Here is a 20,905-nt window from a genome sequence, read left to right on the forward strand (position 1 = left end):
CTACGGCTAAACGAAGCTTCTAAGTGTTTCATTAGATTCAGGTGGAGTGCTCCGCCGAATCAAGGGTTGAAACCCGATGGTGGGCCAAAGACGCTGCGCTTACAAAAGTGTTTGGGAATCCATAAGGATGTCTTTACATTGATTTTGTTGTTACACTCAAGGCCCTGAGTGAGAAAGACAACAAGAAGCCGACTGTGCGTGCGAAGGCCGACGGTTATGCAGAGGCTCTGCTGAAATATGATGGGATGTTGTGAACAAAACCTGCCAATCTTGCAGAAAATGTCCCATCTGTTGTTATTATGTCCTACAAAGGTATAACCTGCTCACTGACTCCTAACGTTACCATCTAATCGGACTTGGATACAAGTTTCTGTTAACTCTGTCACAAGTTGCAAGTGAGCGAAGCTTTTCCACGCTAAAATTCATCAAGAATCGATTAAGGAGTACAGCGGAGGAGCATCTTTGAAGCCTTTATGTTGATGGCAATCGAAAAATAGACTTTGGACATGGATTGCATCATTGAAAGGGTAGCGGAGAAGAGCGCGCATTAAATCAACGGCTGCTGATTAAATAAGGTAGGACATGCTTCTTTTTATCATACCCGTATTTTCCGCACTATAAGGCGAACATTTTTTCTAAAATAGGTCATTCGTCGAAATTGCGCCTTATAATCCGGTGTGTATTATATTTTTTATATATTTTAGAACATTTTTCATATAGGGTGCACCGGATTAAGGCGCATAAGATACTGCTCGTGTGTTTTTGGCCGCTGTGCCATGCTCATGTGCGTGTGTTTCTGGCCGCTGTGCCATGCTGGTCTATGCGTGTGTTTTTGGCCGCTGTGCCATGCTCGTGTGTGTGTGTGTTTCTGGCCGCTGTGCCATGCTCATGTGCGTGTGTTTCTGGCCGCTGTGCCATGCTGGTGTATGCGTGTGTTTCTGGCCGCTGTGCCACGCTCATGTGCGTGTGTTTCTGGCCGCTGTGCCATGCTCATGTGCGTGTGTTTCTGGCCGCTGTGCCATGCTGGTGTATGCGTGTGTTTCTGGCCGCTGTGCCATGCTCATGTGCGTGTGTTTCTGGCCGCTGTGCCATGCTGGTCTATGCGTGTGTTTTTGGCCGCTGTGCCATGCTCGTGTGTGTGTGTGTTTCTGGCCGCTGTGCCATGCTCATGTGCGTGTGTTTCTGGCCGCTGTGCCATGCTGGTGTATGCGTGTGTTTCTGGCCGCTGTGCCATGCTCATGTGCGTGTGTTTTTGGCCGCTGTGCCATGCTCGTGTGTGATGTGAGGGTCCAAAATAAACTTTTTGGCTTACCTGCCACGGAGACTGGTAGATGAAAAAAAATCCACCAGCCAAGCATATTTTTTACCGGCCAAAATAATAAACAGCATTTTTGTGTCACATATAGATTAATTTATATATAGGCTATATTTGAAAATTTTTGTCATTATATTTCTGGTCTATTATTTTCCATTCTTACTTTTATATATACACACATATTACACAATTTACACACATTAAAATAATATTTTTGTTGTGGCGCCTATGAAAATAGTTTTGTACAAATTAAATGTATTAATTGTATATGAACCCTCCTATTATCCTTGGGGTCAATTTGACCCCATTGTCTGTAAAAACATAATTTTATTTTTATTTTTTTTGCTTCAAATTTAATGACTTTTCCAAATTTAATGGGGACAACTCTGTAAACATAAAATTAACCTGATAATATTTTTTCAAAGTCCTAAACAAATTTTGTAACATCGGTGTTCCTTGGGGTCAATTTGACCCCAGGCTCTTTTAGATGTATAATAAAACAGAAGAAATATTAAAATTTCACACACATTTGTTTTGGTTGTTATATTGAGGTCATTATAACATGTTATAATTTGAATTTATAATGTTCATTGTAATTTTACATATTCAATATCATTTTCAAAAAACGTCCCTCTATTTTAGGGCTCTAACCAAACATAACCATATCTGTAGTATTGCGAGAACTACTAGTAGTTCACATGACATGTGACATAATTCTCAAGATAACTAATAATTCTTTCCTGTGCATTGGGGAGGGGAAAACATCATTTTTGTGAGAAATTTGATGTTTCCCATGCCATGGGGGAGGAGAAAACATAATTTTTGTGAGATTGACCCCAAACATAACTCATGTTTCTATCCTTGATAAAATAAATAGTTTTTCTTTCCAAATGTTATAGATTACAAAAATCTATACTTAGAAATATTATAAAACAAATAAAACACCAGATGTATCTATACTTTTTCCAATTTTAGGTCAAATTAGTAAGATTTTGGATGTAGGGTTATGGGGGGTTAGGTGGGGTGTTTGGTGGGTGGATGTCAACTTAAAATGTTACTTAAGTAGTCAACAAAGACATAAATTAACTGAGACAAACCTTTATAAAAAAAAAATAAACATATTGTGGAGGTTTAAATTACTGGGGTCAAATTGACCCCAGAGGGTAAAAAGTTTTATCAGATTTGAGGGTAACAGAAGGGTTAAATAAATAAAATGTAAATAAATAATAAAAAAATACTTTTACTCTGCCTATTTTTTTACTCCATTTACCCTGACTAATCCGATCAGAAACTAAAGAACTGGGAATATCCATAGACAGTAAAAGGAAATATCAGTTGTAGTGGCATCATCGGATGTGTACGCGTTGTGTGATTATCCCGGCAGGCAGCTTGGACATCCAACAAGTTTTGTGTCAACACAGAAAATATTTCATAGAACCATATAGTAGAACCATTTTTTTTGGTAAAAGGTTCTATTGGCCAAGTATGGAACCACAGGATTCTATATAGAACCCAGAGGAACCCTTTTCTTAAGAGTGTATAGAACCCTTTAGGGGTTCCAAATACGTAGCGCTGATAGAACCTTTTAAGGTTCTATATAGCACCTTTTCTTCTAAGAGTGCAGGGTCATTACCTGTCCTGGCGCAGTCGGGGAGCAGTCTGCACTTTCATGACATCCACCACGACTCTCCAGCTGGCAGTTATTGATCTCCACACACAAACTCCCATCACCGGTCCATCCTTCCATACAAACACAGTTCACCTTTCCAGCATCGTACGTACACATGGCCTATTAAACAAACACACACAAAAAGAGTTAAACCGACTTAAAGACCTGAACATTGTCATGTATTGCGCATGATTCAGCAGGGTGTAGTATAATAACGAAAACGAAAACTGGCTTTCATAGCATTTCCTAACCTTCTGGCAGGAGAAATTACATTTACACACTACTTTAAGTAGTAGGGGTGCACGATTCAGAAAATGTCACGATTCGATTCGATACCGATTTTTTTTTTGCCTCAAGATTCGATTCAAAATCGATTTTTCGATTCAAAAACGATTCTCGATTCAAAAAACGATTCGCAGGTCTATATAAATGTAGTTTACTTTTTCCTATGTGATTGATTGCAGTAGACATAATTTAAAAGAAAAGTCTGATATTACTTTATATGTCTTCATACAAAAATAAAAACTTTTGCAACTAAAAAGTGCAAAGTGCCAAGCTTTGGCCAGCTTTTAAATACATTTAATTCAAGTTTAAAATAAAACTTAAATAAAAAGCTTTTACATTTAGCTTTAAAGTGCTGTAGTCAGATCAAACAAACAATTATGCTAAATGTGGTTTAAGGAGTAGGCCTACTTCAGCTACCAGGTTGACTGTTGAAATGTGAACTCGACTGGGCACATTGAACTTCCTAAAAATATATACTAATTTCATAGAACCCTTGCGAAAATATTTTAAATAGATTTAAAAAAGCCACCGCTACTGGTAACATCTATGGTTAGATTGATTTGTTTAGATCCAGTGAAGTCGTTCATAGGCGCGCAATTTGCGGGTATCTCCAGTTAACTAGCAGAGCATTCATTTAGGTCGCTAATAAATAAGAGACCTGTTGTTTTTGAAATCAAGCTGAGCGCTCGACGTGTCCGCAGCGATCAGTGTCATGATGGATACAGTGTTCTCTTTTACTGTCTATGGTTCTCTGTGGCCATATGCTCTGTGGCTCGCGCAGTCTTCTCTCGGACGCGCGCTTCAATCTATCGCCGTTGTGGAGACTCCGGTGAAATCACAAAACAAAATGCACACAAACGTGATGAACATATTCGGTTTTGATGAGAGAGAGAAAAAACTATACGAGTGCGGTTTAGAACCCGTCACCTCTGACACGCTTGGCAAAAGATAGAACTCAAACATAAGATCTGCGGATCGATGCATTTATTTACGGGTTGAGCAGAGTGGCGGCACAGTTTGATCAGCGGGCGGCAAGAACTTGCAATAACTATTTATCAGACCGGCCCTCGCAGCCTCGAAACCATAGAAACACTACCGGACCACCGGTAAAAGTCCCGACTCACCCGATTGCCACTCCGCCCCTGCACGCCATTAAAAAAATATAGCCTATATGAATCGATTTTTGGAATTCTATGAATCGATTCTGAATCGGTAAAGATTGAATCGCGATTCAAATGTGAATCGATTTTTTTCACACCCCTATTAAGTAGCGACACATTTCACACTGTAGGAGTTTCTCTGAAAGCTCATTTATAAGAAAAATAAACAGTCTTTGATAAAATATGATTATGACGTTAAAAGTCGAAATTAGGACATTCCTTTTATTTTGGCTCATCCCCAATCTCTTTCTAAAAATTTTTATTAGCCTTCTTGGCTTTTTTTTAATGGTGGCACACTGTCAATTAATTTATTATTATTATTTAAATAGCTAAACAATTTTCGCAAAGGGCCAGAAGTTTTTCTTGGCTTTGCTCATGTTGCCCACAGACTATTCCACTAAAATATAATATATTTCTATAATGAAATTACTAATACATCCTAGCGAATATGTTAATGCTATAATGAACAGTCTGATTCATTCTATTGACAAGAACATTTGGTTCCTTCTGTTTTTGTGCCAGCAAAATACAACTCTGATTATATTATAAATCATGTCATCTGATCCATTTTTTACACATTGCATCCTTCAGTAACTTCAGTGTAGTTTTGTTTTACTCTTACAACAGAGGTGCAAAAATTCTGCCCTGGCCAATGCTGGAAATCATTTTCATGTGTCAGTTTGAATCAAAGGGCAACTGTGAATCTGAATTCTGATGTTCTAGTCAGAACAGGCCAGACATCACTTTAGATTTAGCGGTAGAGGCAAACTGCTGGAAAAGGAAATACATGTGTCTCACATTGACGTCGCAGCCTCCTCTCTCAGGCTGGAGGCAGAGATTGGTTTCAGTGCAGGTGTAACCGTCTCCTTCGTATCCAGGCAGACAAACACACCTACAGCACAATGTGAAATTAACAAGCCAGCACATTACAAAAGTTAAACACTGATGATTGATGAAAACATGATTGCTTCAATGGGCAGTGCAGACTAAAAGTATGGGGTTGTAAAATATATATATATAGTATAACGTTCGCCAAAATATTGGCCAAAATTGTTGTCTAAAATAAAGAAAAAATCTGGCTATAAAATAAAATAAAATGATGGGAATTGCAGGGTAAATGTATTTGTAAAACAATCAAACATCACAAAAAAATATCTAAAATTAAATTAAATTAAATAAAACAACCCTGACAGTAAAAAGATAAAGAATAATAATAATAAAAATAAAATGATGGGTATTGCAGGGTAAAAGTATTTGATTGTAAAAAAACCAAACATCAAAAAATTGTCTAAAATTAAATTAAAGTAAATAAAACAACCCTGACTGTAAAAAGATCAAGAATAATAATAATAAAAAATAAAATAAAATGCTGGGTATTGCAGGGTAAAAGTATTTGATTGTAAAACAATCAAATATCAAAAAAATGTGATTAAAATTAAAGTAAAATAAAACAACCCTGACAGTAACAATATTTAAAATTAAATTAAATGCAGAATAAAAGTATTTGATTGTAAAACAATAAAACATCAAACAATGTGTCTAAAATAAAATAAAATAAACATTAATTAAAAAATAAATGAATAAATAAATGAATGATGGGCGTTGCATGTAGGCTTGCCGCGATAGACGGTGTTGACGGTGTTACCGGTTTTAAGCCCCATCACCGGTGACATCACTTTCCCACCGTGACACCGCGATGTCTTGACTTTTTTTTTTTTAAAGTATTCGTTTTTGCTAAAATATTTATTTGAAATAATTAAAAATAATAATTTTCAATTATTTAGTTCTGAAGAGAGCATTATAATTAAAAATGAACTGCGCAACGCGTGCCGTCACGTCACAGATCAGCAAGCATCAGGATTCCATTTAGCACGCGTGGAGACGAGAACGAGTCAAATTACAGAAAAGCAAGATAATGGCGGAAGATTTGGTGTCAAAACGCAATGCAAAAGCGCCTGTTTGGCAATATTTTGGCCAATATATATTAATGTTAATAAATGCCAATTTATAGTGTTTTACTTTTTTTTAGAGTGCTGTCATTTATGTAGCCTAGGCTAAGGTCCTTTTTAAAGTTTTTATTTTATATTCGTCTCTTTTTATTTGGTTTTATCTTATTTAAACTTTGTTTAATTTATTTAGGCCTATTTTGTTTTCTTATTCGTTAATAAACGTTTTATTTATTTTTTTTGGGCCCACAGTTTGCCGATTTTCACTTTTTTCAGCCTATGCATGGGGTTATTTTTATTCGTTCGTTATGCTAATAAAAGTTCTGTCTATATTTTATTCGTTTATTATTCTAATAAAAGTGCTGTCTAAATAAAAGTTTATTGTCAGCGAGTTTTTTTTTTTTTTTTTTTTTTCCATTCCAGCAATTGACGCTGAATTGCAATTGACGCTTATTTCGAAAGTGAAAGTATGTCATTTATGTAGGCTAAGGTCCGTTTTGAAGTTTTTATTTTATATTCGTCTCTTTTTAATTGGTTTTATCTCATTTAAACTTTGTGTAATTTATTTAGGCCTATTTTATTTTCTTATTCGTTAATAAACGTTTTATGGTTCTTATTTGTTTGGGCCCACATTTTGCCGATTTTCACTTTTTTCAGCCTATGCATGGGGTTATTTTTATTCGTTCGTTATGCTAATAAAAGTCTATAAATAAAAGTTTTATTATCAGCGAGTTGTTTTTTTTTGTCCATTCAAGCAATTGACGCTTATTTCGAAAGTGAAAGTATAACGCGCACGCATTTAAAAGCTATTTAACCCCCCCGCCCTGCCCTCCACGGTGACACCGGGATTACCGGTGTTGTCACACGTCGATTAACCGGTGGGAAATTTTCCTCACCGCGGCAACCCTAGTTGCATGGTAAAAGTATTTGATTGTAAAACAATCAAACATAAAAAATTGCCTAAAATTAAATTAAATAAACAACCCTGATTTAAAAAAATAAAAATAAAATATAAATAAAATAAACATCCGGCAGTCTATAACGATCTACGCATCATGCTCAAGTGACACTAACATTGTTTGCCCATTGTTGTAGACACATTTGGCGTGAATGTGGCAGTGCTCAAAAACGCCGTCTGAATTGCAGAGGGTGGCGGTCTGGTCACAAAGGTCCCCTGAAAACCCCTCCAGACAGGATCCTTTCCTACACAGCCCCATACTGCCAGGCCTGCTATCACAGACGCCATGGACACAGCGGCAATCTACAGAACCGAACAGAGCGCAGGGGGAGAGGAGAAGGTCACAACCACTGGTACTTTATCAGTGGCGGGTCACGGTTTGCACAAAGAGACAGAACGAGGTCCTTTGAACATAAAAAAAAACATCTAAGGTATAACTTCACCTTCATCACAGTTCTCTCCATGCTTGTTGGGGTCTGAGCAGAGGTGACAGCCTACGCCCTTAAACGCTGGCTCACACTTACAGGAGCCGTTTCCATAGATGCCGTCAAAACACTACGGATGGAGACATGACAAATAAACAGCAACACTTTCTTCCCATGAAGTCCATTCTTCGTGTGTTCATACTGACATACTTACAGTCCCTTTATCATAACATGGGTGCTGGAAACCTCCAATGCACGGCTTACAGTCCGGCCCATAGAAACCACTGCAACACTGCGGCGTCTGCAAACAAGATGGCAAAACATCTCACAGATTATTCATTATAAATAATTCAGAATATTTATTGATCGAAGAAACTGAGACCTTGTTTTCGTACCATCTGAGTAATGTTGCAGTATTTAGCACAGCCTTCCTCGAAGACTGAGTACGACCATCGGCGATCAGGAAGTGGCTCACAGCCTTTAAGATGACCTGTCTATCAAGTGGGGAAAAAAACGCAGCTTTAGTTTGAATAAATGATGTCAGTGGTGCTCATATTCATGATTCTCTTCATTTGTAATTGTAAAATGTCATTTAAAATGTCTTAACAATTGCGTATTGATTAAAGATGTCTGATTTAGTTAATAAATAACTGAAATTAGTATTACCAGCTCAACACTTCCAGGTGGACATTGTGTCTCATAAAGATGGCTACATCGGACGCAGGAACCCTGTGGAGAGAAGCAAAAAAAAATATATATAGAATTCGTAGAAAATCTTTATTTACCATTATAAATAAATAAATTGTAAAAAATATTTATGTATGTATTTAATCCATTTGGAAACTTGGCCATGCAAGTACACTGTGAAAAACATTTCAAATTATTATTATTAAGAATTAAATAAAGTTATGTTTGCCTATTAAAGTCGAATATAATGTGACCAGAATTATAATGTAGGATGACTATAATAACCTATGGTTTAATTTACTTCACATATATTTGCTTAATATTCACTGCTTTGTCCGAGAGAAGATTCTGGTGTTGATAATTTGTTTTACTGGCCACACATACAAAAATTATGTCATCACACGTTAACGAAAAGATCCCCATAAAAAGGCACCTACAAATATGATCCTGCTCCCATTAATGTCACAACGATGGGGCATTATGGGAACTATGGAGGAAGGTACAAGAACTCCATCGATCAGGTGAATGATTCCATTGGCCGCAACAATGTCTTTCGTTTCGAGAAGTATTCCTTTATCACCCAAAAAGACTCTTCCCTGAGGATTGTTGAGAGAATGTAAAAACAACAGTCCCATTATTTTCAATTTTTTTCTTGTTATACTGCAACTAAGTCACCAAATGTTTGTATTGTACACAGAATGAGGGCCAACACATTTGCCCCAAATCTTATAAAAATGTCTCATTGCCTTCAGGAGTTACAGCCAATGAAATCAATGAAGGACAGTCACTTACATCCCCAGAGGCATTGATCCTTAAGATCTCATTGGCCATGGTCGTAATCTCAGACATGCTGGCGAGCTGGTCCACAGTGATCTAAGTAAAAGATAAATGATATGACATATATTATCCATTGCATAACTATGGAACAGGCCAAACTGTTTAAAAACTCAAACATACATTTAGTATTACATAAGAAACTGACCCAAATAGTCCGCTAAATACTGCACTTACTGACTGATTAAAAGTAGGGATGTAACGATTCAATCACAACAGGTTGAAAATCGATAAAAATGTGTCACGGTTCAAGTCGGTTGAAATGTTAAACGAATCGCGATACACGTTTTAAACAGCGTTTAAATATTAAACGAATTGAACGAATCGGTTGAAATGTTACACGAATCGCGATAGACGTTTTAAACAGCGTTTAAATTTTAAAGGGTAACTAAACCCCTGGTCAGAGCCTGACTCCACCCACTGGCAATATTTGAAAAATGCTGAAAAAGTGGGCAGATCCCAGCGGAGATAGAGGGGACGAAATAGATGCTAAAAGACTCTATCCTGATCGTTTTCAATACTCGCAAATCCAACTCCTGACTCGCTACAGTGGTTTAGACAAAAACAAGCTGTTTTTTATACTGCCAAGGGCGTAGCTTATGCCAAGAGCGTGGTGAGCTGAAACCTGCGTACGTCACGAAGTGCGGAACATCCAATAGGAAAATTCAACTGCAGTAGCCACCGTTCAACCTGAAGAGGGCAGCACTAAGACGTTTTTACACCATATATTGTAGAAATAAAACACTTTATACACAAATGTCAAAAAAGTTACTCGAATCAATGACTGGTATTAATAAAGATCCATTTTTACAGATCATTAACAAAAAAAAGTTGGTTTAAGGTTTAGTTACTCTTTAAACGAATTGAACGAATCGGTTGAAATATTAAAGGAATCGCGATACACGTTTTAAACAGCATTTAAATGTTAAACAAATTGAACGAATCACATTTCAACCGACTTGAACCGTGACACATTTTTATTGATTTTCAACCGGTTGTGATTGAAATCGTTACATCTCTAAATAAAAGACTAATAAAATCAATTTTTGGTTCATGTCTAGCCTGGAAGCCAGCCCGAACTCCGCCCACAACATTTTTTGGTTGGGGAGTTCGGTCTGGACTCGATCCATTGAGGAGTAATTATGATCAGACAAGAAACGTTCGGGCCAATCAAATTGCCAGGGCGGGCTTTATACGATGATGGACAGATGATCTGCAGGGACGTAATCATCACGTTATCAAAGAGCGCTTTACTGGTCTCCCTCAAAGATGACTGGAGCTGGAGAATTTAGATGTATAGATTCCGCTGTCGCGTCTGTTGTAAAATAAATCGACAGCGCATTCATTTTAATAGTCGAACAGAAAACTGCAATCAAGGCATTTGTCGATCGGAAAGATATTCGGCAAAAGTGTAACTTATCTGCTGGCTCTGACGGTCGCTAAGTTAAGAAGATGGGACGTAATGAAAAGCATGTGGTCGTTGTGGTTTCTCCTTTGGTGGCACTCATGGAGAAGTAAGTAAAAGAAGCAACACTCGTTATTTTACTTCTAAAATAAGTAAGTTCTGTAGTTGAAAACTGCGCTTTGCAAAGGAGTTGACTTTTTGCGTTGCTCTGATTGGTTGTAGGTCTACCGACTATCCAATTGAGTGCAGAGTTTTTTCTTTCCTGGTTCGGTTACGACACACCTCATAATCAAAGCCCTACGGAGGAGTTTCAGACTCCTATTCTCACTAGAATATGATAGGGGTGTAACGGTACACAAAACTCACGGTTCGATACGTACCTCGGTTTTAAAGTCACGGTTCGGTACGTTTTCGATACAGCAAAAAGAAAGAAATGCCAGAGAAATTTCCTATTTGTTTAAAGAAAAAATATTTTTTTAAATAAGTGAGTTTTCCTAGATATTGAAACTTTCAGGTTTGTAAATGGGGGTCATCTTTGAAGGATGAACAAATAATGTTTTGGTCATCACATTTAAAAATAACATTTAAATATATATATTTATTTATATAATATTTGAATTTTGAAGTGCTGGAAAAAGATGTGTGAAGTACTTGAAAGCATTTCACTATTCCAGCCAAACTGGTTCCAGTTAGTGTTACTATATTAAATCCATGGTGAATGTTGCTGGTCTGTGGACGTAAAGTACTAATTCACGGCACAGTGTTTCTCCTGGTTTCCATGACAGCGCTGTTTGATCTAATAGAGATCTACGGTTAATAACGGAGAAATGTGAATGCATCTCACTAGATCTCGCAGCGATGTTATTACCTCAGTGGCGAATTCAAATGTTTTCTTTACCGGATCTCTTAGCGCGGTGTGGTAACAGTGTTGCTTGATCGAGATCGGCTCGCGCTGCACAGATGTTGCTGGCCCGAACTTATAAACGATCCATGAAGCACATAACGAGGAGCGCAGTTTCGTTCTGCTTTCATTACGCTTGCCATTTGATGTTGCGCAACGTTGTGCTGGCCGCGCCAGCACGAATTTTGCCAGCAGAAAAATGGTCCAAGCAATCGTTCGGTTTGTATGAGTACCGAACCGGAAGCCTCGAACCGAAACGGTTCAATACGAATACATGTACCGTTACACCCCTAGAATATGAGTATGACGAAGTCAGGCTAGTTTATGTTTGTTAGCTTTAAGGCTATATACATTCTAGCGTACTGACAAATAGTGTACTGAAATTGACAGTACCATTTGGGCAGTTAGAAAATGGTCCAAAAGTATGGCTGTCTAATTGGTAACCCTTGTTCTGCCAAAGATCTGACACATTTGATATTTTGAGCCTCGAAGCAACCCTACTCTTAACCTTGGAGACAGCAAATTCTAATCTCGCAAGAGCTTCACAGACCTAGATTTCACCCCAAAATACACCGAAATCATCTACTGCTCGGGGGCTTACACATTTTTGTCCAATTAAATGGTGTTTAAAATAGGATAAATAACTTGCAAATGATTAGCATGAAGCAAGTCATGGTTTTGCAGGCTGTGACAAACAAAACTCCCCAACTTCACATTTCAAGAAAACTGCATTCGTCAAACCATTTCAGGGTTTCTCCAAAGTGATGTACATACAGTAAATACCCCAAAATAACTGTAGGAAACCATTTATTACATTCCAGAGGTCAAAGAGAGACTTACAGCAGCCTGAGAGAACATATGGTGTTTCAGAAGCGTTTGAAGCTTTGGTTTGGCCTTTATAACAAAGAGATGAAAAATCAGTGTTATGAACAAATATATGAATATCCTATGGATTTGATTAAAACAATGAGTAAAACTGGGATCCAAATAACTTGATTATACATATCCAGCTTCATTAGAGGCAGAAAACACATATGGGCAGCTCACATCGTTCAGCATGTATATAAGACTTCCGTCTCTGAATTTGTCTATGGCGTTGTTGGTAGGAACGAGCACTGTTAGAGGACCTGAACCTCTGACGGGTAACAGGGCTCCACAATTCTGCAGCAGAAAGAGACAAAATATTTTAAATGCTTGGGTTCAGTGGAGAAATCCAGAAAGTAAGCCCGATAGGAGATCACTCACATCAACCAGAGACAGGAATCGATTGAACCTTTCATCCTCTCTGAAAATATCCCCGATGGTCTTGGAGGAGAACTTGATGTTGCAGAAAAGAACATCTACTTTAGTGGGTGTTGCTGTTGGTGCTGTGTATTATCAGATATGACTAAATCAGATGGGTGCGAAGTAGTAAGAATGACTTTACCTCCATGTTGTTGTTTGAGGATTCGATATGAGTAAGAGTAAAGGGCTTGTCAATAATATGAATGATTCCGTTGGAAGCTGGGATGTCGCTCTCAAGTATAGTAAACGATACGTCTGGATCTCTCATCAGGATGAAGTGCTGCAGACACATGCAAAAATTAATGAACAGACTAGACAGAGATGGATGGACAGATGGGCGGACGGATAGATAGATAGATAGATAGATAGATAGATAGATAGATAGATAGATAGATAGATAGATAGATAGATAGATAGATAGATAGATAGATAGATAGACAAACAGATAGAAAGATAGATAGATAGATAGATAGATAGATAGATAGATAGATAGATAGATAGATAGATAGACAGACAGACAGACAGACAGACAGACAGATAGAAAGACAGACAGATAGAAAGACAGACAGACAGATAGAAAGACAGACAGACAGACAAATAGATAGATATATAGATAGACAGATAGAAAGACAGGCCGACAGATAGACAGACTGACAGATAGATAGATAGACAGACATATAGATAGATAGATAGATAGACAGACAGACAGACAGACAGACAGATAGATACTGTAGATAGATAGATACTTAGATAGATAGATAGATAGTGAGACAGACAGACAGACAGGTAGATAGATAGATAGATAGATAGATAGATAGATAAATAGATAGATAGATAGACAGACAAACAGATAGAAAGACAGATAGATAGACAGACAGACAGACAGACAGATAGAAAGACAGACAGACAGACAGATAGACAGACAGATAGATAGACAGACATATAGATAGACAGACAGACAGATAGATAGATAGATAGATAGATAGATAGATAGATAGATAGATAGATAGATAGATAGATAGATAGATAGATAGATAGATAGATAGATAGATAGATAGATAGATAGTGAGACAGATAGATAGATAGATAGTGAGATAGATAGATAGATAGATAGATAGATAGATAGATAGATAGATAGATAGATAGATAGATAGATAGATAGATAGATAGATAGATAGATAGATAGATAGATAGTGAGACAGATAGATAGATAGATAGATAGATAGATAGATAGATAGATAGATAGATAGATAGATAGATAGATAGATAGATAGATAGATAGATAACCTTTTTTGTTTTAAATCTGATCTTTTCTCCTCCGTACATCCACATATCTTTCCCCTCCAGATCACTGTAAAGTTTCTGTCCAAGGATGAGGTGATTCTTACACACTGCATTCAGGATGAAACTGGAGGATTTTCCTACAAGTGTCTGCTTGAGACAAGCAGGAAGTTGTCACAAAAAAAACAGGAAACATAATGAGGACATGAAACACAAACTGTTTGATTGTGTGTTTTTCAGTGTGCTTCAACCCACTTGGAATGGATTCTGCCCCACGGGAATGAACGCAGTGAACGGGCCGTGTTGGCTCAGCGTAAACTCGCACGCTTGCTCTGAAAGCCAGAACACACTGTAAGCACATCTAACGCTGCTTTCAAAGTGTTCAGAACCTGAAGTGTTGCATGTAAAAACCCAGAAAAGTGGGTTTGGTGATCTCAAAGGACCCACCAAAGAGGCGAATGCTTCCAGTGAGGTTTCCGGCCTGACTGCCCTCTCTGTCCAGCTCCAGAACTCTTTCCATGAGGTTACCATAGCAACGTCTGCCATCGCCAATCTGCTGAGCGGTGCAGCGGCATCTGAAAGAATGAAGCGTCTCGGTTTATACCCCGGCCTTCAGCGAGCATCTGAGCCAAACATCTCAGCTATTCATGACGCGACAGAATCACTCATTACCACGGATCTCTTTACACTGGATATAATGTGGCACACAAATGTTGTCACCAATAATATGAGAAAACATCAATGAAAACAATTCACTACATTACTACTACACCGATTTGTGTTCAAGATGCCATGCATAATTGATTCACCCAAAGGGGGGGCCATTGAGCAGTTAATGCAATATAATATTTTCATAACATTCAGGGAAGAGTTGTTTTAATCTCAAATCGTGCTTATTTTATTTGAACAATGTTACATTACTAGCAAATAAATCATCCCGATGCATCAAGGGAATGAGAAATTTGATGTAAATGTCTTGAAATACGTGAATTTTTTTTGCAATGAACTAAAAAATTTGCTTCATTTTCATTTAACAAAATATAATTTAACATGTTTTTTCTTATGATTATGGGTGAAGTGTGATCAGAAGAAGTTTTGGAGATTCTCTGAATAGTGAATAGTGTGGCACAGTCGTATTATTATTGTAAGGAAAGCAACGGGACAGACCTGGGCGAGCCGTTGGAGTTCACCTCGCAGCGAGCGCTGCTGTGGCATGAACCCGGCGTACAGACAGGCTTTGGCTTGCAACCCTTGGACGGGTCAGGTGACTCTGATCCGGGCGAACACACACACTTCGACTGGAGAGGAAACACACACAAATCTCATTTAACAAACAACATTGAACTCATAGAATAGCTTCAGATTCAAATTCCATCCCACAATGCATTGCTCACCTTCCCTGGACCTGTAAATTCACAGAGGGTGGACTCCACAGGACAGCCTCCATTATTAGTGTCGCAGGGGTTGATGGGAACGCAGTGATATCCGTCTCCCTTGAATCCCTCTTCACACTCGCATTGAAACTTCCCACCGCTAAATGAACATTTAGCGTTCACGTCACATATCCCTGGCGAACAGATACCTGGAACAGGGTAGAAGACGAGCCTCTTTTGTATTTTAAGGTACACTATGTAACTTTTAGCCCTATACCGTTTAAAAAACCCTGCATTTTGCGGAAGAATATTGTTTTGGTTGTGCTTCGGCTCTGCGTGGCGGAAAGGATCTCAAGCTGACTAGCTAAAGACGTTACTGTAGCTTTACCCATTAATATACACAACATTTCCTTGTAAATAAATTCCAGTACAGCCACCATAATGAAACGACCCTTCACAATAGATAATGCTTCACAATGAACCGTTTGAGAGCTACATATGACAGTTTGTCTGTTCAATAAAAGGCCTTACTCATCTGTTGAGTAATAAAAAACGGCGTCTATGCGTCGCTTTTTCAACATTTCAAATCCCTCAGTTCTCGCTATCTCTGAAAAGCCAAGCCAATGTTGATTCTTGTTTTATTACGAGCTCTGTCGCGTTCTCGTTTTGCCAGCAAACTCTCTTTTGTTCGGCGTTTGTTTAAAACGGGTGATTCTCTGGAGGTTTGAGATTTAACAGCTTCATGTCAACCAGAAGGGGAGTCACACCACCATATGGAAAGAAGTGTAAATGGATGGAGAAGCATAATTTACTGTAAAGCTGCGTGACGCGTCTTAGTTTTGCTTATCTTGGCGAAAGCCAAGTTTTAACATCTACTCTCGTGTAATGGAAACCTTTCCCGCTTATTGTGACAACTAACCTATGCCACTCCCACATCAAACACGCATCAAAGTAGCCGGAACAACCTTTCTCTATTTACAGATATGGCGAGACACGCATGGCCGAGTGACGCTCTGTATGTACTAGGGCTGTCAATCTTCCTCTCTAATACTATTCAAATTCCATTCCTTATTTTATGTAATATTCAAATAATGTTCGAATATTAAATGCTCACATTTATCCTATTATTAATATTTACAACATTACACATTCTTATGGATCGCCAATGCTACTTAAGCCTGTGGTTGTTGTTACACGTTCTGTCCACTAGAGGGACATCTAACATTACTAAAATAAGCATTTAGATCGCTTACTTGATGCCGCGAGAAAGGCAATTGCATATATGTATATATATTAAATATATATATATATAAAAAGCAATATTCGAATAGTAACTTTAGCATTCGAATAGTATTGATTTTTATAATATTCGAATTATATTCGAATTTCGGAATTCGTTCCAACAGCCCTAGTATGTACGCCATTACACACAAAAAAAACATCCCAACAGTTCTAAAATATAAACACTTATAATAGGCTCAGCACAGTTAATCAGGGTGAGACAAAAACATGTTTGTGAAGAAGGTTTGATGATGTACTGACATTATTTACATGTTGTTCATTTTGAACCAAAAAAAGTTACATGGTATACTTTTAAAATGAGAGGAAAATTAACCTAAATTTACAAAACATGACATAAAACACTACATGTATTTACTGTTTAGCATGTAGCTAATCATCAGGGACAGGGAAGTACCTATACATGCTTGTCCAATCTTTTTGAATCCCTTCAGACATTCGCACACGGCGCCCGTCTCGTCTCCCTTGCAATACGCGTTGGCCGGGCAGCTTGGACAATATGAAGAAACTGCAGAGCAAAAGAGAAGTGTGGTTTAACAAAATCAACATAATGATATTTAACAGAAGTAATTGTACATATTCAACGATAAAAGGATGGATTAACTTCAGTTACCTTTATCACACTTTGGTCCTATATATGGCGGCTGACAGTAACATTCGCCATTCCCTTCGGGTCCTGAGTCACACTTTCCATTCACGCAGCTGCACTCTACAATAGTTTTACAGTTAGACCGTTTTATCTTCAAAAATGCTGATTATTAACTTATGCCATCAGAAGTTACTGTCGTACAAATAACAGACCTGAACGGCAGTGGTCTCCGTAGGCATTCTTATTCAAACAGTTCTGGCACGCAAAACCTGTATATCCCTCCTGTAAAAGTGTTGTTAATGATGATGATTATTACTAGATTTATATTATTATTATTACATTTATGTTATGACTTATTTAATTAAAATAAAATTAAATAGTAAAATAAAGAAAATAATCAATAATAAAATGTATTAAATTTTAAAAAGCATCAATTTTAACATTAAAAAAATAATTACATTAAAATGAAAGTAAAAGAACGTGATTCAGATGCACTTACATCACAAACACAGGTGCCATTTCCTAATTTTCCAGAATCACATGTACCATAACCGTTACACGTCTTTTCTGACCAGCTAGGGCAAGCTGGAGAAACACACAGGACTGGTTAGCAAATTCATCACAATGGTAGATATTTTCTAATACCCAAAGCAACTTACAGTAACTTTGAACCAGCAGTTCTTTGTGTTACCAGCTCAGGCATTTAACCATTAAGTGATATCACTGTACTTATTATAGTTCAGGAGAAACTGATATATGGTGGCCCTAAAAAATGTAAGGACTTTCATATAAAGCAATGACATTCATTGGGCTCATTGTAACTCACGTAAGCACAGGGGCCCCCAGAATCCTGGACAGCACTGTTGGACTGTCGTAACCCCCTGACAGGTATGAGTGCACCCTTGCTGCTCTACCTGACGATCCCCGATTTCCACCGCATAACTGAAACAGGACAATAACGCATTAGACACAAACATACTGAGCGAACGGAAAGGAAAAGGCTGGATAATCAAAGACCTGCAGAGTTCGGGGCTCTTGGTGATCTTCCTGAACCCTCTCGGGCAGACGACGGCAGCGGCGGCAGCGCAGGATGTGCAGGGAGTTTTGTTCACGATTGTAACGGGCGAATCGCAGCGATTAGAGGCGGCCTGGAACGACAGAAACCAAAATGAGACTCAAACACGAAAAATTAACAAGAATTCCAGGCCGAAACACAAAAAAACCTTAAGAAATTCAAATCTTTCAATGCAAATCCTCACAATCTTTTAGTGATGATAAGAGTGCGAAACTTTGAAACCCGCCAGATAGCAAAACTGCTATGGTCCAGATCCAGCCCACATACCGTGTGGAATGATGGTACTTTGTCGTTCTGCTCCTGTTTGCCAGGTCTGGGCCACAAGCAAGTCACAGCATAGCTACATGTCAGCTAAGAGTGAAGCTAATAAACCAAACCTGGGTGACATCTCAGATTTTTTAAACGTTTTATGCCTTCATTGATTACCATCGTTTTTAATAATAAATGTTTACTTTTGTATATTCGCTAGTGAACACTGTCCCATGTCTTTGTCAAAACTGGCCCAGATACATATTAGCCTATATATTTTTTTAAATATTATTGGGACACATTTTCTACCAATGTATGTTGGACACTTTGGGTTTACAACCAGATTAGACTTTTTCTGTGTGTGCCACATTTTTTCAAAAGCTAGCCCACATTTGTTTTGTGATATTTGAGTGACATCTGGATGCTATCTGCCATCTGGGTATGCTGAGTTCAAATGTCACTCTTAAAAATGCTGGGTTGTTTTAACCCAATTTTGGGTAAAATATTATGAACAAACCCGAACTTTGGGTTAAAAATGTCATTTAAAATGTTAACCTAATTACTGGGTTTGTCAATATTTGATCCAAATTTGGGTTGAAATAACGTAGCATTTTTTTGAGTGTATTTCATATACCATAGTATCTATATAAATGGTTCAGGTCCACATATTTCTTATTTATTATTATGGTACCATATCCATATTCGCATACCATTTACATGTAACATGGACCATAGTTACCTTGTTATACTTGAACTAAAATTACCATGGCACTATCATTTTCCTTTCGACAAATACCATGGGATTTTTCCAAAAATATTGGTATAACATAGTATGACTAACAAAGAATAAATCAAAGTACAATGGTATTATCATCTTATATCAGCAATGTACTGTACCACGTTACCCCCACCTTTTGCAAGCCATTGATAAAGTATTTTTTTTTAATACTATGGTATTACCATAATAGTACATGTCCAGAAAAGTATCCAAAACCATGCTATAGTAAAAAATATAATAAATAAAAGTGAACCTGGTACAATGACAAGAACTTTTTTAGTGTACATCGTATTCAAGGAAGTGCCGTGGCACGGAGTACCATGTAAATACTATAAGGTACTACCATGATCCAAAAACAAAAATACCATAGTACTATTTAAAACTGCATATTCATATAGTAGTATAGTATTTTCATAATCATTCAAAGAATACCATGGTAAAGCTTTAAACAAATCATTTCAATAGTTACTTAAAGATGTAGACTTCACTTTTCAGCACCTTACGATAATACTATGGTACTTTGATTTATACTATGATAGATAGCTTTTGGGGTCTATCATGCTAGCTATCATAGTAATCAAAGTACCATAGTATTATCGTCTGGCATCAGCAACGTACCATGGTACTGCCACTTTTTACTAGGAAGAAAAATAAAATAAAACAAAGAACACAGTATCAGCACAGAACTGTACATGTCTAAAAGGTATTATAAATTATACCACCCTTACAAAAGTATAATGTTTCAGTACCGGTACACTGATCAATTACAATAAAAAGGCAACTTACTTGAATCTGTATAGTCCACAGTACCGTGAGTCCCAAAATGAAAAGATAAGACATGTCTGCTTCCTCAAAACAAGAAAAACTCCTGCAAAGTTGTCAGATAAACATGCAACACAAACAGAAAAGCCCCTCCCGAGACCGGCCACAATCTCCAGTCACAGGACACAACTGGATATCTCGACTTCAAACATCTCCAGAAAAACCTCTTCAGACCTTTTTGCTCATGTGCTTTCAAGGATTTGCATGTTGAGCAGCTTGACACAGAGTGAGAGAGGTTTGATATGACCAGCGGCTTCAAGAAAGAGTAAGGGTGAGAAAAACATCTTTTCCTGACAGGAAAATCACCGGATTTCCTCCACTGCAACGCTTCCATGTTGGTTTGGGAAGTCCGTGTTTGTCAGCTGACAAGATTGCATGGTTCAGCAGAATTTGAAAACGGTACATTGAGCATTAGCACATTTTTCTTTATCTCATAGGGTCACATAGACATTTAGTGCCAGCAGAGCCAGGGTTAGAGTTAAGTTCGCCTTGTAATTTGAAATGAGCAACCTGTGCGAAAACAAGATATTTAAACGGCAACATTGGTGCATTTAGCAGCACGTTTATCTA

At 37.7% G+C, this 20,905-nt stretch overlaps 1 protein-coding gene across 2 annotated transcripts in view; it reads right to left on the reverse strand.

Annotated features, from left to right (window-relative positions):
* Positions 1-20,668, reverse strand: part of stab1 (stabilin 1) — a 43,933-nt gene extending 23,265 nt beyond the window's left edge. For both annotated transcript variants that reach the window (XM_089133924.1, XM_039691074.2), the window contains exons 1-25: positions 20,300-20,668; positions 18,429-18,559; positions 18,238-18,353; positions 17,911-17,996; positions 17,624-17,693; positions 17,436-17,531; positions 17,220-17,330; positions 15,545-15,732; positions 15,318-15,448; positions 14,598-14,725; positions 14,406-14,482; positions 14,157-14,300; positions 13,012-13,149; positions 12,831-12,902; positions 12,633-12,746; positions 12,426-12,479; positions 9,238-9,318; positions 8,883-9,041; positions 8,425-8,487; positions 8,154-8,252; positions 7,973-8,059; positions 7,777-7,888; positions 7,450-7,636; positions 5,228-5,321; positions 2,949-3,104 (exon numbers count right to left, since the gene is read on the reverse strand). In XM_089133924.1, the coding sequence (XP_088990050.1) occupies positions 2,949-3,104; positions 5,228-5,321; positions 7,450-7,636; positions 7,777-7,888; positions 7,973-8,059; positions 8,154-8,252; positions 8,425-8,487; positions 8,883-9,041; positions 9,238-9,318; positions 12,426-12,479; positions 12,633-12,746; positions 12,831-12,902; positions 13,012-13,149; positions 14,157-14,300; positions 14,406-14,482; positions 14,598-14,725; positions 15,318-15,448; positions 15,545-15,732; positions 17,220-17,330; positions 17,436-17,531; positions 17,624-17,693; positions 17,911-17,996; positions 18,238-18,353; positions 18,429-18,559; positions 20,300-20,353 (2,748 nt within the window). In that variant the 5' untranslated portion in view covers positions 20,354-20,668. The remainder of the gene's footprint in view (positions 1-2,948; positions 3,105-5,227; positions 5,322-7,449; positions 7,637-7,776; positions 7,889-7,972; positions 8,060-8,153; positions 8,253-8,424; positions 8,488-8,882; positions 9,042-9,237; positions 9,319-12,425; positions 12,480-12,632; positions 12,747-12,830; positions 12,903-13,011; positions 13,150-14,156; positions 14,301-14,405; positions 14,483-14,597; positions 14,726-15,317; positions 15,449-15,544; positions 15,733-17,219; positions 17,331-17,435; positions 17,532-17,623; positions 17,694-17,910; positions 17,997-18,237; positions 18,354-18,428; positions 18,560-20,299) is intronic.
* Positions 20,669-20,905: the final 237 nt, after the last annotated feature.

This window comes from Pimephales promelas, chromosome 2, assembly GCF_988280905.1.
Source record: "Pimephales promelas chromosome 2, fPimPro1.hap1.1, whole genome shotgun sequence".
NCBI classification, from domain to species: Eukaryota; Metazoa; Chordata; class Actinopteri; order Cypriniformes; family Leuciscidae; genus Pimephales; species Pimephales promelas.